We start from the raw sequence: 16,155 nt of genomic DNA on the forward strand, positions 1-16,155 counted from the left end.
ATGCAAAAGTTTGAAACACAAATCGATGGTGTTAATGTGGCTTTATTTTCTTAATATGCAATTTACAGTATGACTGTTCTGTCATCGCATAATTAACGTAAAAAAAACGAAATGTTGTTCACTCTCTGCAAAATGTAAAAATTACAGTAGGATTGTAAGACTCTTGTCCACAATTGTATATCTGTATGTACATCTCAAAACAGTCTGCTATTATACACCAGTTCTGTTCAGTAGTTAGTAGTGCGGACGCACACGGCAAAGTTTGCTGGAGCAGTTACATAGTTCTCAACCTGCTACACGTTGCTAAATGGATGAATTTACAGCCAGTCGCGATGGTCTGATCTGCATGGTCACTAGCTGTTTAACCTACCACTTTGCAAGGCATCACAAGTTGAACATGCCAGATATACATTGATTGCTTGACCAGGCCTGTGCTGCATCGGTCTGTGGATAAGAGATCCTAACTCCCACGTTATACTATAGCACTGTACAATCCATCTGCCCATCCCTCCTGATCACAGAGCTGTAAGATCAGCCAATAATAGATCAGTCAGCATGTTCTTCAGTGGCTCGGATTGCTCGGAGTAATACTCGAGCCTCGCTCCAGATGGAATGTTCTGTTTCCCTCACCAACCCTTAGGCATCACGTAGGGCGCACCTCAACAGTGTACTCTTTATATTTGCTCAGAAAGCCACGTTCAGTGTGTAGTAATGTAACGAAGCAAAACAAACACACAATGGAGTTAGTTAGCTAGTGAACCTGTCGTGTGTATGTGGCGTTGAGGGCGTTCAGCATCGGCATGTCAGCCATGTTAAATGACGACCAACCTGGGTTGTGCTTCACCAAGGATGGTCAATGTGTTTGCCAGATAACTTCGATAAACTTTCAGATGTAACTCCCAGGTCACTGTATGTGATATCTTTAAGAACTAGACAACTCAAGTTGTTCCTGAATGTTTAGTAAAGGTAGCTGGCTATCTCATTGGTTGTGCTTCATGAAATGCCCCCTTGGAAATATGTCAGGGGTCAGTACAGAAATGTTGCTTACATATGCAGCTGATCCAGGAGCATGGAACGTTACAGAACATTCAGATAGAAAAGTACTACATAGACCTGACCTGATTCCCTGTTATGTGGCGTATGGGATCGAGTCGGCTTTATTCATTCCATTTCTCTCTGCATTGTTCCAAATGTTCCATCCCTCTGGAAAAGCATATGCTCTTTTCAACTAAAGGGTGGGTGAGAAGATTTTATTGATGGTCCACCCATGTGTTCTGTGGATGTGGAACACTTATGGTTACTTGGTGAATATATTATGGAGGAGTACATGTATAAATTGCAATGTATTAGAATGTTGATATTAGATTATAAGATGATAAATGGCAATGAGTATTATATTGTATCTTTATCAAGGGTATAAAAAATAAAGTTCACAATGAGGAAATACAAATGCTGTATTGTGAACCTGGGCGATCTGTCTGTCATCATAGACAAAGGTACAACATAGAAACGTTGATTATTGGTGTTTCAGTTTATTGCTTTCTCTTCTACAATAATGCAGTGGTGTGGACACATTGGTTTACATGGTAAAGCTGTTCAGTGGCCAAGCAATAAGGAAGCTTTTTGTCAGATGTAACATTTTGATAAAAAATAAAAAAGAGAGAGAGGAAAATCCCCCCTCAACATTAGGTAAAGCTGCTGTAGGGGTACATGACCTGCCATCCGAGTGAGAACATAGGGAGCATGTATAGTCTTCTGTGCTTGTATTGGTTATTTGTTTTATTTATTTTTACAAGGTGTCAAGTGTTTCACAGGGATGTTGACTCCAATGCTTAACACAGTTGTGTCAAGTTGGCTGGATGTCCTTTGGGTGGTGGACCATTCTTGATACACACGGGAAACTGTTGAGCGTGAAAAACCCAGCGCGGTTGCAGTTCTTGACACAAACCGGAGCGCCTGGCACCTACTACCATACCCCGTTCAAAGGCACTTCAATCTTTTCTCTTGCCCATTCCCCTTATGAATGGCACACATACACAATCTATGTCTCAAGGCTTAAAAATCCTTCTTTAACCTGTCTCCTTCCCTTCATCTACACTGATTTGAAGTGAATTTAACGAGTGACATCTATAAGGGATCATAGCTTCCACCTGGATTCACCTGGTCAGTCTGTCAGGGAAAGAGCAGGTGTTAATGTTTTGTATACTCGTGTGTATGTAAAAAACACATGTCTTAACTCATCTGGGGTGACAACATGGGTGGTTGCAACCACAGAAAACCTATACACAAGGGTGCCACGGCAAGTAACAGAGAAAAAGGGTCTTCTACTTAAAACATTTTTAGAAGAGCGTTTGAGGGAAATTATCCCACTTTGGTCAAATTAACAATTATACTGAACCAAATCTGACAGATGGCTAGACTAAGTCTGAGTTAATGTTTTGAAAGTTCTTCCCCATTTCAGTGTCATCACAAAATCTCAGTCAATCTGGTAGTCACATGATTAAAATCATACCCATAGTTATGCTTACTTGTTCTAACATCTCAATTTGTATCCTTACAAGAACAGTCCCATTAGTTTAGCCATAGACGTCATATACATCTATTACAGATGGGTAGTTATTTTAGCTATATTCACAGTTTTCATGAATACATTTCAGTGAACTTGTATTTCCAACATGTTTTTCCTTCCTGATTCAAAAATCATTGTACAGATCCTACCCCAAACCTCTACAGCGTAATGGTGGCTTTAGTACCAAGTTTATAGAAAGGTTACATATACTTTATGTAACATATTGAACACTGATTATTCTCTGCTAGATTCACAGGATAGTCAAAACTCTGTATATATTACATTTTGATATTCACAAGTGCTGGTAAGAATGGAATACTTTTATATCATATTGGTTATCCATGGAAAACTGATAACACTGTTTTTAGAAAATATATTTTTCTTTGTAAATTATTTGGTTCAATTCATATACCATTTCAAACAGGCATCTTTTTTCAACGTTTTGGGAAGAACAATGCAAGATCAAAACAGCGGCATATGAGTTTGTAAATCAAGAATCCCATTTTATCATAAAGGAATGTCAAAAATAAATATACTCTATCAACGTATAAATAAAAAAAATGAACAAATAAATAACTAAGTGATGCTCACTAATATATAAATTGGTGAATTTTCCAAAGGTCAAATACAAAACAATTTATTGTAGATAATGAAAAGAAAAAAATAGAGATGAAATTTAGACTGATTTTCTTGCCATACTTCAGACTTCCTGGCTGTGACTAAAAAGATGGATCCTTGCACTAAAAATGTAATATGAGTTATCAAAGCAGTGTGATAAAAGTGGGGAACATGCACTGTAGAGTACCAGGTCTTGAATTATTGTGGATGCTTTGTGTGGCCCAAGTAATGGCTACATTGTTTGGTGTGAGTGGACATAGTCAGGAAATGCTTCATTTTTGAAAAACCAAGAGATTTCTTGTGAAGTGTTTAAGGCACAAACTGAGTGAAATATTGCTGTCTCTTCCTACAATCCATGCATTGCTGCATCTGAAGACACTGCCCCTTCTATCAAAACTGTGACAAATGGGTTTTCAGACTAAAGCTAAGTATTAATCTTAATATTATAATATTGTGAATAAATATACCAGTTAAGCGTGAGAAGAAACCTACGCGAGCACTTGCATGAAATGGCAAACTAAATGCTTTCCCTGCAAATCAATTCTAAGCTTAAGCAAAGTGTGACAATCTTCTAGGCTAATCAAGGCGCAAAATGTGAGATTTTAAATATTTACATTGAAAATATCAAACGACATACTAAAATGATACATTTGACTTTGTGATAGTTTCTAAAGTGTTCTCTCCCACACCACTGACAATTATGCAGACCTAAACTTGTCTCTGTCAGTAACCATATAATATTTACAAATTTGGCATTCGATTTCATCCAATTAAGCTTGTCTTCTTTTGGTTTCCAGTAATACAAACATAGACACTCTCTTCACAAATAATACATTGATTGTCGAAATATGTGTCTTCAAGTCTAGGTGGCATAGCACTTACAACTGTAAGAAACTACTTGTGTATATTCTATAGACTTCTCATAAGGCAACGTTAGAATATTTTTTCATCCATAGCATTCATTTAATGAACATCCATCATGGATCTATCCAGAGTCATACTGCTTCGGTAGTTGTGCGCATCATTGTCCAAGAAGACAAAGATCATGTCAAAAAAACATTTCAATGTTCGTTATCAACAAACTATATGGCATTTCTGTGTGATTCTGCTTGTGTTCTTTGGTAAATCGTTGCACTTAAAATTCCATTGTAAGGTTATCTGGAACCGGTTTTGGGACCAAGGCGAATTTGGTGTGATATCTTCAGCTGGTCTCCTGCTGTGTGTTTTTAGTTGCTGGTCAGTGTCTCTGGTCAGTATCTAACCTAGCAAAAAATTTTGCTAGCTGGATACTAGTTGCTAGCTAGTCTCCTTCTTTGTCTTTTGGGGAGCTAGCTAGACACTATAGTCTTGGGTTTTCTAGGTAGCTAGCTAGTAGCTAGCTAGTCGTCTGCTGTGTTTTTCTTTTTGTAGGTACCTAGCCAGCTAGTGGATAGCTGATAGTGGCTAGCTGCTCCATAGCCAGTCTCTGGTGTTTCACCAGTGCTCTAGATGAAGGTCCATGGCTGTATTCAGGTTGATGTCTGTAACATCCAGGAACTCTGTGTTGAAAATGCTTGGCCCGGCGGCCGGGACGGAGTTGAACCCCGTAGCCGAGCTTGGGGGCGTCAGGTCCAGCCATTCCATCGTCTCCCACGGCGACTCGCTGAACGTCATGCCGACCATCCCCTGCACCTCGGCCACGGACGACACTTTGGCGCTGATGGGGTGGATGGCAGATAGAGGCGTTGGCGTTTCCATCAGGTCCCTGTTGGGGAGAAGTTTGTCCTGGTGGGGGTGTTGGTGAGGGTGGTGGTGATTGGGGCTGGGGTAGCCCTCAGGTCCATCACCCCCCTCCTCCCCCTCCCCTGTTTCCTCGGCAGCCATCTTGAGAAGGGCGACCTCGCCCCCTCGGCCTAGGGGGCTTCCCAGCAGGGTCTCCAGGTGGCTGTCTGCAATGTGATTGGCTGTGTGGTCATAGTTGAGCTGGGAGGGGGGCAGGTGTTCGTAGTGTCTTTGGTTGAACTTTGGGACGGCGAGGCCGGTGGTTCCGGGGGAAACTGTAATGTGAGGCACAACTTTGGTTACAGAGGACCTCTCCCTCTCTTCTCTGGCGTTAGCTGGCATCTCTTGAAGAGAAGAGGATGGGGGGAGGGGGAGTCACAGCACAGAGTGTGATTTAATACCCATGTAAGAGGGAAATCTGGAGTTACTTAACTAAGCGGTGATGGATGGTATGTAGGGAGGCAAACTGACTAGTACCTTATGTAGGGGATCGAAACTAAATTGCTTGCAGTTACAAAGCCATTGCTCATCCATAACCATGGCAACAACATGCACTGACAGCTATATCACCTTCCAATTTCTAAGACTACACATTATATACATCGCACACATTGAGACTGATTTGGAGTCAGTTCACTCACCTCCACTCTCTATGAGCACATCCAAAAGCTCATCCATCTGCTGACTCCTAGTCAGTTGCTAAAAAAAATAATAAGAATGTGATTAACAGACTTACAATACATTCATACTTTATCAACACCTTATAAAAAAATACTAATCTGAAAAACATGTCCCCAGTTTTAGCACCATGTTGGGGATTTTTAATGCTATCAATGATAATGTTTCATGATGAAGATTTTAACATTATGATATTGATATACTTGTACAATGTTCTATAAGGCACTTGGGGCAACCACAACTCAAAATAACACAACCACAACTCAATAACACAACCACAACTCAAAATAACACAACCACAACTCAATAACACAACCACAAAGCAGTCAGCTCTGAAGAAACCCAGTCAAACTTGGTCAAGGGTGCAAAGTGTGGGATGGATAAAGCAATGGATGGATGAACAAAGAGGTGCAAAGCAGGTGAGAGAGAGAGAAAGAGAGAGAGAAGGAAGGAAGGAAGTTAGAGAGAAAGCGGGAATCGAAGCGACACCACAGAGGTTACAACAACGAAACAAATTGAGTTGGCCGGCCATGATCAGGAGCAGAGTTTGGTGTATAATTTAGTTTACCTGCTTGACTGCATCCTCATAGCAAGGGGGCTGTCTAGAGTTGAATGCAGTTGAATCTGAGCTACAGAAGGCCGGGGTTGAGACCGGGCACTTTTGGCCAACGTGCCGGGGAGAGGGCAATATTGCCATCTATATGAAAAAATAGGCGAAAAAGTTGTATTACTGATAAGAAAATGGAGCTGGAATTTTAGTATAGTGTGGTAACTTATATGTAAGAAAACCTCTATGCATCCTGATAAAAACAAGATGCTTAAAAAAAAAGTTTGGGCTGTGGAGTTCTTGTGAAATGAGCTAGCTAGCTCATTGGAGAGATCTGCTTGAATCAGAACTGCTAAGTTGTGAAGAGTAGTACCATGAACCTCATGATGGAAGTTTTAGAGAGAAGCAACAAATGAATGGAAAGCAGAAAAATGGTTAAGTGAATGTGATGGTGGATACCCAGTCATGTGACACAACCATGTTCAACCGCTACAGACCAAATTTAGACAGAATAATAGCTCTTGCCTTCTGCTGCATGTTTGGGTTCTTAGCCTTAGTGTTGACCCTGTGGTTCAGGCCGTTGTCGGTCGAGTTGGGGAACACTGACTGAAGGCCTCTCTGGTCAGAGGGATAGGAGCAGTTCACAGCCTGTCCTCCATTCTTCTGCTGAATCTGTTAGGAGGGAATACATAATTATCATGACCACCAAGCTATCAATCAATAATCATGTGAACAGAGTTACAACAAACACAATATAAAGAACATTTTAGACCCAACATATAAAGTACATGTAGACCATTATCTCTTGTAAAGACTCATAACAAGCGCTCTGCCTTAGGCCTACCTGCATGTTGCGGGGCCTGGTGCTGGTCTGGTTGAGGGAGTGGCTACACCCGTCTCTGCCCAGCGGCGGTGACAACAGGTAGGGGTTGTTGGGGGAGGAAGGCTGGGAGCTGCTGGAGGTCTTGGTGATGGGCGAGTCTTGAGGAGAGCACTGGGGGCTGAGGAAGGCAGACATGCCAGAGGGACTTCCAGAGGAGGGGACTGAGTCCAGGCATCGTTGCCCACCAGGGCCTCCCATATTGGTCAGGGAGGCACCGCAGTGGCCCATCCCCTCCATGCAGCTTCCTGGAGGACTCTTCAGGTGCTTGGGGGAGGAGAGGGGGCAGCTGGAGGAAAGGGACATGGGCTCCTGTTTGACAGTCACTCCAAAGAAGTGCTGCCCCATCAGCGAGGGGGATTGCTGGAGGTGCAGGTGGTGGGGCTGGGACGGAGCCGGGACACCCTCATGTGTGGCGCCATGGCAACGCTTCCTCTTGTGCAGCTGCATCTTGAGCTCCTCCACCTATTGTGAAACAGGGTGTTAACAGTAGGTAAGCTTAGCCTTGAATGGCCCTTTAAGGACAATAACATTTTATTGAATTGAACAGTGCAGTTACCCACCTGTCTCTGTTCCTGGTGCAGCTTCCACGTCAGCTCCTCGATCACTTTTTGTTTCTCCACCAACATCTTATCCTTCTCTGCCTCCAGACCCTCCATCCCTCCACCTTCCCCTCCCCGTAGTCCTGCCCCACTCAGACCCCCTCCTCCCAGGCCTTCTTCAGAGCTGAGCTGGGCCGGGGACGGCTGGAGGCCAAACTGTGGAGGAGAGGACATGGGCACGTCGCTGAAGCTGTCTGGGAGCGAGCCGCTACGGGAGAGGTCTGAGGAAGCGGGGGAGATGGGTGGGGTGGAGGAGGTGCTGGGGTAAGGGTAATATCCCCCCTGGGAGAGTGCGCTGGAGGAGGAGGGGGACTGGTAGGAAGACAGGGACCCCGTGGGGGTGACAGGGAAGGTGACCGTGGTGATGTCATTGGAGCCTGAATGCGAGGGGCTTGAGGTGGGGTCCTTAAAGGGGCGGAGTCTCTCGATGAGGGCTGTCTTGGTGCCTGAGACGGGCATGCCCCGGATACGAAGCTGCTGCCTGAGCTCTGACACCTGTAAGATGGAGGGAGAGAGAGATATAGCGACGGATAAAGGGGTAGAGGAAAGACATTAGATGCTTGCATTTTGAAAGTCTTACACTTACAGTATATGAGTTATTTTTCCAACCCGTAATAAAGAATATATCCCTCGCTTTATGGACAGAGAGTACCTACCTTCAGGTCATCCAGGTTAGGTGGCAGAGGACCAGGTTTGACTGGTGAGATGCTGGTTTGACCAGAGTATGTGGTCTTAACTGGAGACGAGGAGCTACTGTTGATCATGTTAGTAGTAACACTGGAGCTACCCACCGTCAGCTGCTCACTGGATTGTCTAAAGATAGGAAAACATTAGATTTTCGAGAGATAAAGATAAAAAATTACAATATTATGGAACATTCAACATTTTGTACATTGAAGGTCAGATCTGAGACATGGGGTTAGAGTTAGACCATCTCCCCATCTAGGGTACTCACTTTTGGGCTTGGACTGGCTGGTGCAGGGGCTGGTAGCTGAAACTAGGCTGCCGTTGATGTGCATGGGCCTGTGTGTGTTGGGAGTGTGTATGCTGGGAGTGTGTGTGTGCGTGTTTTTGCTGGCTGAGGATCTGCAGCTGTAGGAAGAGCTGTTGTTGCTGCAGTAGCCTGGCGTAGGCTGAGTCCATGGGAGGGGGAGACTTCTCGGGCTTCTGGTCCGGAGGGATGTACTGGTGGTACTTCAGCTTCTTCACCTTGGGCTTCACATCTTTGGGCTTCTTGTGGCGGTTCTTGTCCGATGTCTTGGACTGTAGAATCAATGGGAGAAATAGTGAGAACATACAATATACGCAATACAAGCTGAAGTTCTCTAATGTGATGCGTCGTCTTGGCTATGAAGAGGTCAGTACGACAGTAAAGTGTTTGTTCCTACCTTGACTATGGCAGGGACAGGTATGGGTGGGGTGGCAGACAGCCCATTGTTAGCCGCAGACAAGCCATCTTCCTTGCTCTGATCAGACGGGTCCCTGTTCTGACACCCCTGGAACACAAATGCAGACAGTAGAAAGACATGAATACAGGAAATGTCAACTACATTCAGTGGTTGGCCCACCATAAAACAACAAGATGAATTCAAAGAACATTTATTGATTTATATAAAACATGAAAATTAAATCATTAGAAAATAGGAATTGGGTACTAAGCCCAAGCTGACTTTTGGTAAACACTTAAAATAAAAACGGTTTCTGGCAGAAGCTTCCAGTGACCGTTGGGAATGATGTCATCATCTCTGTCCACACATTGAGGGGAGAGTGGTGCAGAATGTGGTGCACTGAGATGATAAAACACAGGAAGCAGTAGCCTTCAGCATACTGTGTCTGTGTGAGACAGACACACTGGCATAGAGGAATGTGACACGTGCCAAAGAGCAGTCACACATGTTCCAACGGTCACGAGAGAACCCAGGGGAGGACACTGTAGTTCTCCCAGCCACCACAAGATGGCAGGCTTAACCCAGCTCCCTGCTTGAAATGACTCATTACCGCATAACTGACTGGGGTATGTTTGTGAACGCATAGGGCAGACTTTGGTGCACCTATTGTTCATAGTGTGTTAACTCATGGAGGATAGTTTATGTTATGATACATTATCAAGAAGGAGGAGGAGAAGAGGGAAGGGGTGATGGAGGGGAAATGAGAGGACGATGGGCCTATTTGGGGCTGGTAAGGAGAGAGGTAAGGAGGAGGAGGAGTATTACCTGTCTAGGTCTAGTGAGGGCTGGTGATGAGGAGGAGGAGGGGGTGCTGCCCATGGCCTCAGAGGAGGGGCATGCGGACCCCTGGGACTCGTCACTGTGGGGTTGCTCTGGAGACAGACTGTCACTGCTGCTGTCCTCCTCGAACGCATACGAGTCCTCCTGCTTAGGAAACTTCCCATGGTTCACTGGAGACAGAGAGAGAGAGAGAAAGAAAGAGAGAGAAGGGTGAGCAAGGGAGGAGAGAGGGAGGGGATGAGAACTTGATGTGGTTCACTACAGAGAACCACACAGGAGGCAGTTTAATCACACGCAGAGAGACAGAGGACTGAAACCTGACACACGACAAGATACTGGCAAAGAGGGTTTAGAATTGAAGGATTTTGAAATGTAAATCTGTTCATATCTTTAAATATTTCCAGAGGTTCAAACATAACATTCCTTGGACTTTTGCAGGGTTGTGTATTAGTGAGAGAGATGTGAATGTGTGTACAGTATGTGGCTCTCTGAGAACTGCCTACGTGCGACACCACTGCACATTGCTCTGTACAACACAGTCCCTATCCTCTCTATTGTTTAACATCAGTATTCACACACTGCCCTTCTGTCACTGTCACCTAGTGAAACACTTAGCCCTGAGGTGCTACTCTGCAGTGGGCAGAGATTGACATGGCCACTTTACAGTGAACACAGCCCTGATTGGCTGAAGTGATAGTGAACAGAGCCTTGATTGGTTTAGCTGTTAGAGACTGTGCTATCTGGAGGAGCAGAGCCTGAGGTTAACAAAGGGACAGAGCCAGGAGAGGGGAAGAGTGGTAATGTGTGTGTGTCTGTGCGCGTGCCTGTGACTCTCTTTTAGAATGAGAACATGTGACCTGCCAAGAGCAGACCCTGGTTTCAATCACACCATCAGCCCTGCTCTGTGGCACTCTGGGCCTGCACACACACAGCGGCACAGGCCTGGGTGTTATTTCCTACCACCTGTTGGTATTGAACTCACTCACTCTGCACTCACTCTGCACTCACTCTGCGCTCTCTTTGTGCTCTCTCTCTCTCTCTCTCTCACGCACACACACACACACACACACACACACACACACACACACACACACACACACACACACACACACACACACACACACACACACACACACACACACACACACACACACACACACACACACACACACACACACACACACACACACACACACACACACACACACACAGGGTTCAGGACCACCTGACTGGGTAGGGTTGTCTACTTCAGTCCCACTCGGTCACAGAAAGGACACTAGCATGGGGACAGAACAAGTTGTTACTGGGCTATTATTATGTCCTGATGCATGATCGTCTCAAACTAACCACATCCTGAGTTCCTCCACATAACATCTCTCTGTCAGCAAGGACTGCAACTGGATGTCAGAGATCTAATATTTTCAAAGATGATAAAGAAATGGAAGAGGTCATCGCATTGCAGGATGGGGCGGGTGGGGGCCTCCGTGATAAATAAGGTTTGTGTGTGTGAGCGGGGTGAAGGGGAGGTGGCAGACAGCTGAACAACAGCCTTGTCCAATCAGATACCTTCATAGGTGACTCACTGGAGCCATATAAATCAGAGAAGTGGGGGAGGGACACACACACACACACACACACACACACACACACACACACACACACACACACACACACACACACACACACACACACACACACACACACACACACTTCTCTTCAGAGAAGGGTGGACCCAAATACAGCTGCTGTTTGTCTCAATAAGCATCCTCCCTGTTCATAGGGAGGTAGAGTAAACCTCGCCGCTTCAGCCCCGTGTTGATCTTACGCAATATGTTTACTGAAGAGCCCGAGGAGGAAAACAGAAAACCAGCGTATACAAAAACCCAGCCAAGCATGATATAGAGGGGAGGACTAACATACTTGGATGTAAGAGAAACATTTCAATATGTCCCAGTAGGATGCCCAAGGTTAAGGGATCCTTATTTATTTTATACTGGCTAGTATATAAAATAGTATGCTTTTGTAGTGTGCTATGGTTGCCACATAATTTCAATAGGGAAGCTATGATGTTGCAAAATATACCACCAACTCTACAGAATGCTGAACTGCATGCAATTCAATGCATGCTCTCGGTTGCTTGTGGTTCACACTAAACTTAAAAGGCCCAATCCAGACGTTTTTTAATACTGAACAAAAATATAAACGCAACATGTAAGGTGTTGGTCCCATGTTTCATAAGCTGAAATAAAAGAGCCATGAAATTTTCCATACGGACAAAATGCTTATTTTTCTCAAATGTTGTGCACAAATTTGTTTATATCCCACATTTTAGCGAGATTTTTTCCTTTGCCAAAATAATCCATCCACCTGACAGGTGTGGAACATCAAGAAGCTCATTAAACAGCATGATCATTACACAGGTGCACCTTGTGCTGATGACAATAAAAGGTCACTCTAAAATGTGCAGTTTTGTCAAACAACACAATGCCGCAGATGTCTAAAGTTTTGAGGGAGCGTGCAATTGGCATGCTGACTTCAGGAATAACCACCAGAGCTGTTGCCCGAGTTGATTGTTAATTTTATTTGTTTATCTTCCATAAACCGCCTCCAACGTTGTTTTAGAGAATTTGGCAGTACGTCCAACCGGCCTCACAACCACAGACCACATGTAACTATGCCAGTCCAGGACCTCCACATCCGGCTTCTTCACCAGCCACCCAGATAACTGCTGATGAAACTGTGGGTTTGCACAACCGTAGAATTTCTGCACAAACTGTCAGAAATCGTCTCAGGGAAGCTCATCTGCATGATCGTCGTCCTCACCATGGTCTTGATCTGACTGCAGTTCGGCATCGTAACCAACTTCAGTGGGCAAATGCTCACCTTCGATGGCCAATGGCACGCTGGAGAAGTGTGCTCTTTACGGATGAATCCCGGTTTCAACTGTACCTGGCAGATAGCAGACAGCTGTATTGCATCGTGTGAGTGAGTGGTTTGCTGATGTCAACGTTGTGAACAGAGTGCCCCATGATGGCAGTGGGGTTATGCTATGGGCATGCATAAGCTACAGACAACAAACACAATTGCATTTTGTCAATGGCAATTTGAATGGTTTTCTGATCCACACCCCTACTTTTTTTTAAGGTGACCAACAGATGTATAGCTGTATTCCCAGTTATGTGAAATCCATAGATTAGGCACTAATTTATTTATTTAAATGGACTGATTTCCTTATATAAACTTTAACTCAGTAAAACCTTTGACATTGTTGCATGTTGCATTTATATTTTTGTTCAGTGTATCAATATCAAATCACTTCTGGGTAACAATTAAGTACCTAACTGCTATATATTCTTTATTTCAATTCAAATGGTCAAAAAGAAACAAAGAGCAATTTGTCCAGCAAACATCTAGGACTGTCTGGGAGTGAACTGTGAGGGGCCTAATTGGACCAGCCTAATGGGAGGGATATGTAACCTGAAAACTAGCTGTTATTGGCAGAGGTTTGTAACTCAATTTGTTATTGGTCTATTAACTTTTCAAACGTTTCGGGGGGCTGGGGACCCCTTTGGTGATAGCAAATTCATCAGGGATCCCCTCATAATCAGAACACAACTCGAGTGATACAAATAAATAATAAGTATACAGCGTTTCACTACGACCCTCGACCCTCGGCAGTGCATGGCCGGACAAACCAAATCTCGGGCCCTGGGAAGAAACATTTTAAAAGCGCGCCTCTTGGCATCGAAGAGAACATTTTTCAGTTTTCAAGGTCATTTCCTACAATTCTACACACACGGTCATAACCATGTCATAACAGCTGATTTAACTTGTCATAACTTGTCATAATATGGTCATAACACTGTCATGACCCATATATTTACACCTGTTGTGGCATATATTCCGTTATTTTATGGCTGGTTATGACACCTACATAAGAGTGTCAAACCACATTTATTCAAATGTGTTTTTTCCCTGCCAAGAAATGTCCTTTCGTTTGAAAGTTTGTTTCTTAAAACATCTCTGGACCACCCATCCCGGATCCGGGATAACTGTCATCAGAAACGCTGACTAGCATAGCCTAGCCTAGCGCCACAGGGATATAATATAATATAATTTCATGAAATCACAAGTCCAATACAGCAAATGAAAGATAAACATCTTGTGAATCCAGCCAACATGTCCGATTTTTAAAATGTTTTACAGCGAAAACACAACATATATTTATGTTAGCTCACCACCATATCCCAAAAAACACAGCCATTTTTTCACAGCAAAGATAGCTTTCACAAAACCCACAAATAGAGATAAAATTAATCACTAACCTTTGAACAACTTCATCAGATGACAGTCATATGACATCATGTTATACAATACATTTATGTTTTGTTCGATTATGTGCATATTTATAGCCACAAATCGTGGTTTTACATTGGCGCCATGTTCAGAAATGGCTCCAAAATAGCCAGAATAATTACAGAGAGCAACGTGAAATACAGAAATACTCATCATAAAACTTTGATGAAAAATACATGTTGTACATATAATTAAAGATAAACATCTTGTGAATCCAGCCAACATGTCCGATTTTTAAAATGTTTTACAGCGAAAACACAACATATATTTATGTTAGCTCACCACAATATCCAAAAACACACCGCCATTTTTTCACAGCAAAGATAGCTTTCACAAAACCCACAAATAGAGATAAAATGAATCACTAACCTTTGAACAACTTCATCAGATGACAGTCATATGACATCATGTTATACAATACATTTATGTTTTCTTCGATTATGTGCATATTTATAGCCACAAATCGTGGTTTTACATTGGCGCCATGTTCAGAAATGGCTCCAAAATAGCAAAAGTAATTACAGATAGCCACGTGAAATACAGAAATACTCATCATAAACTTTGATGAAAGATACATGTTTAACATATAATTAAAGATACACTGGTTCTTAATGCAACCGCTGTGTTAGATTTAAAAAATAACTTTAGTAAAAAGCACAGCATGCAATAATCTGAGACAGCGCTCAGCCATTCTCCGCCATGTTGGAGTCAACAGAAATACGAAATTACATCATAAATATTCCCTTACCTTTGATGATCTTTCATCAGAATGCAGTGCCAGGAATCCTAGTTCCACAATAAATCTTTTTTTGTTTTATAATGTCCATTACTTCTGTCGAATTAGCAACTTTGGCTAGCATGTGTAGTTCACGTGTCCATAGAACTTTACGCTAATGAACGAAAACTTCAAAAAGTGATATTACAAATCGAATAAACTGGTCAAACTCAGTTGAGAATCAATCTTCAGGATGTTTTTCTCATATATATCCAATAACGTCCCAGACGGAGCATTTCTTCATGTCTATCTAACGCATTGCAGACAAGGACATCACATGCGTAGTGTGCGTGGCCAAGAACTGGCAATATGCCTGACCTGTCACTCCAAAGGCTCTCGTTCGGTCCCACATCAGGCTAGACGCTTCATTCCACGTTCTACTGCCTGTTGACATCTAGTGGAAGGCGTATGAAGTGCATACAGATCTATAAATATAAGGCAATTGAATAGGCGATGCCTTTCACAGCGACCCATTTCAGAATTTTCACTTCCTGTTTGGAAGTTTGCCTGCCATATGAGTTCTGTTTTACTCACAGATATAATTCAAACAGTTTTAGAAACTTCAGAGTGTTTTCTATCCAATAGTAATAATAATATGCATATCATATGATCTAGGACAGAGTACGAGGCCGTTTAATTTGGGCACCAATTCATCCAAAAGTTAAAATGTCGCCCCCTAGTCTTAAGAAGTTTTAATTCCTTTGTTGATGTTGCAAGGAATTCTTTACAGTCATGTTTTTTTCTCGTCATATTTTAAATCAATTGTAGAAAATACACTTTATGACACTGTCATGAAGCATTATGACCATCCTGTGTCACTTTACTTGGACTAAGACAATGCACTTTAAGCCAGTTGAGCTTGCTCCTCGTGCTTTGTCCTGCTCCTGAAATCTGCTCCAGCATTCATTCCAGTCATCAGCGACAGAGCATTGGAGTAGGTGTAGGTATGACATCATTGTGTGCGCAATTACAATGATAATTTAATATGTTCAATTTCAGAAAATATAAAATAAACATACTGTTGACAAGTAGCCAGATATAAAATAATGCAATATACAATATGTCTAAATATGTCTAACAGGTCTAACAGGTCTAAATGTCTAACAGGTCTAAATGTGTGTCATGACAGTGTTTTGACCAT

The 16,155-nt window shown here is 43.0% G+C and overlaps 1 protein-coding gene across 1 annotated transcript in view; it reads right to left on the reverse strand.

Annotated features, from left to right (window-relative positions):
* Nucleotides 1-2,123: 2,123 nt before the first annotated feature.
* Nucleotides 2,124-16,155, reverse strand: part of myocd (myocardin) — a 52,829-nt gene continuing 38,797 nt past the window's right edge. The window contains exons 3-12 of the mRNA XM_038974929.1: nt 9,869-10,053; nt 9,044-9,151; nt 8,611-8,918; nt 8,312-8,468; nt 7,617-8,150; nt 7,018-7,518; nt 6,699-6,845; nt 6,195-6,323; nt 5,590-5,647; nt 2,124-5,292 (exon numbers count right to left, since the gene is read on the reverse strand). Of these exons, the coding sequence (XP_038830857.1) occupies nt 4,661-5,292; nt 5,590-5,647; nt 6,195-6,323; nt 6,699-6,845; nt 7,018-7,518; nt 7,617-8,150; nt 8,312-8,468; nt 8,611-8,918; nt 9,044-9,151; nt 9,869-10,053 (2,759 nt within the window). The 3' untranslated portion in view covers nt 2,124-4,660. The remainder of the gene's footprint in view (nt 5,293-5,589; nt 5,648-6,194; nt 6,324-6,698; nt 6,846-7,017; nt 7,519-7,616; nt 8,151-8,311; nt 8,469-8,610; nt 8,919-9,043; nt 9,152-9,868; nt 10,054-16,155) is intronic.

Source organism: Salvelinus namaycush, chromosome 35, assembly GCF_016432855.1.
Source record: "Salvelinus namaycush isolate Seneca chromosome 35, SaNama_1.0, whole genome shotgun sequence".
Lineage (NCBI taxonomy): Eukaryota > Metazoa > Chordata > Actinopteri > Salmoniformes > Salmonidae > Salvelinus > Salvelinus namaycush.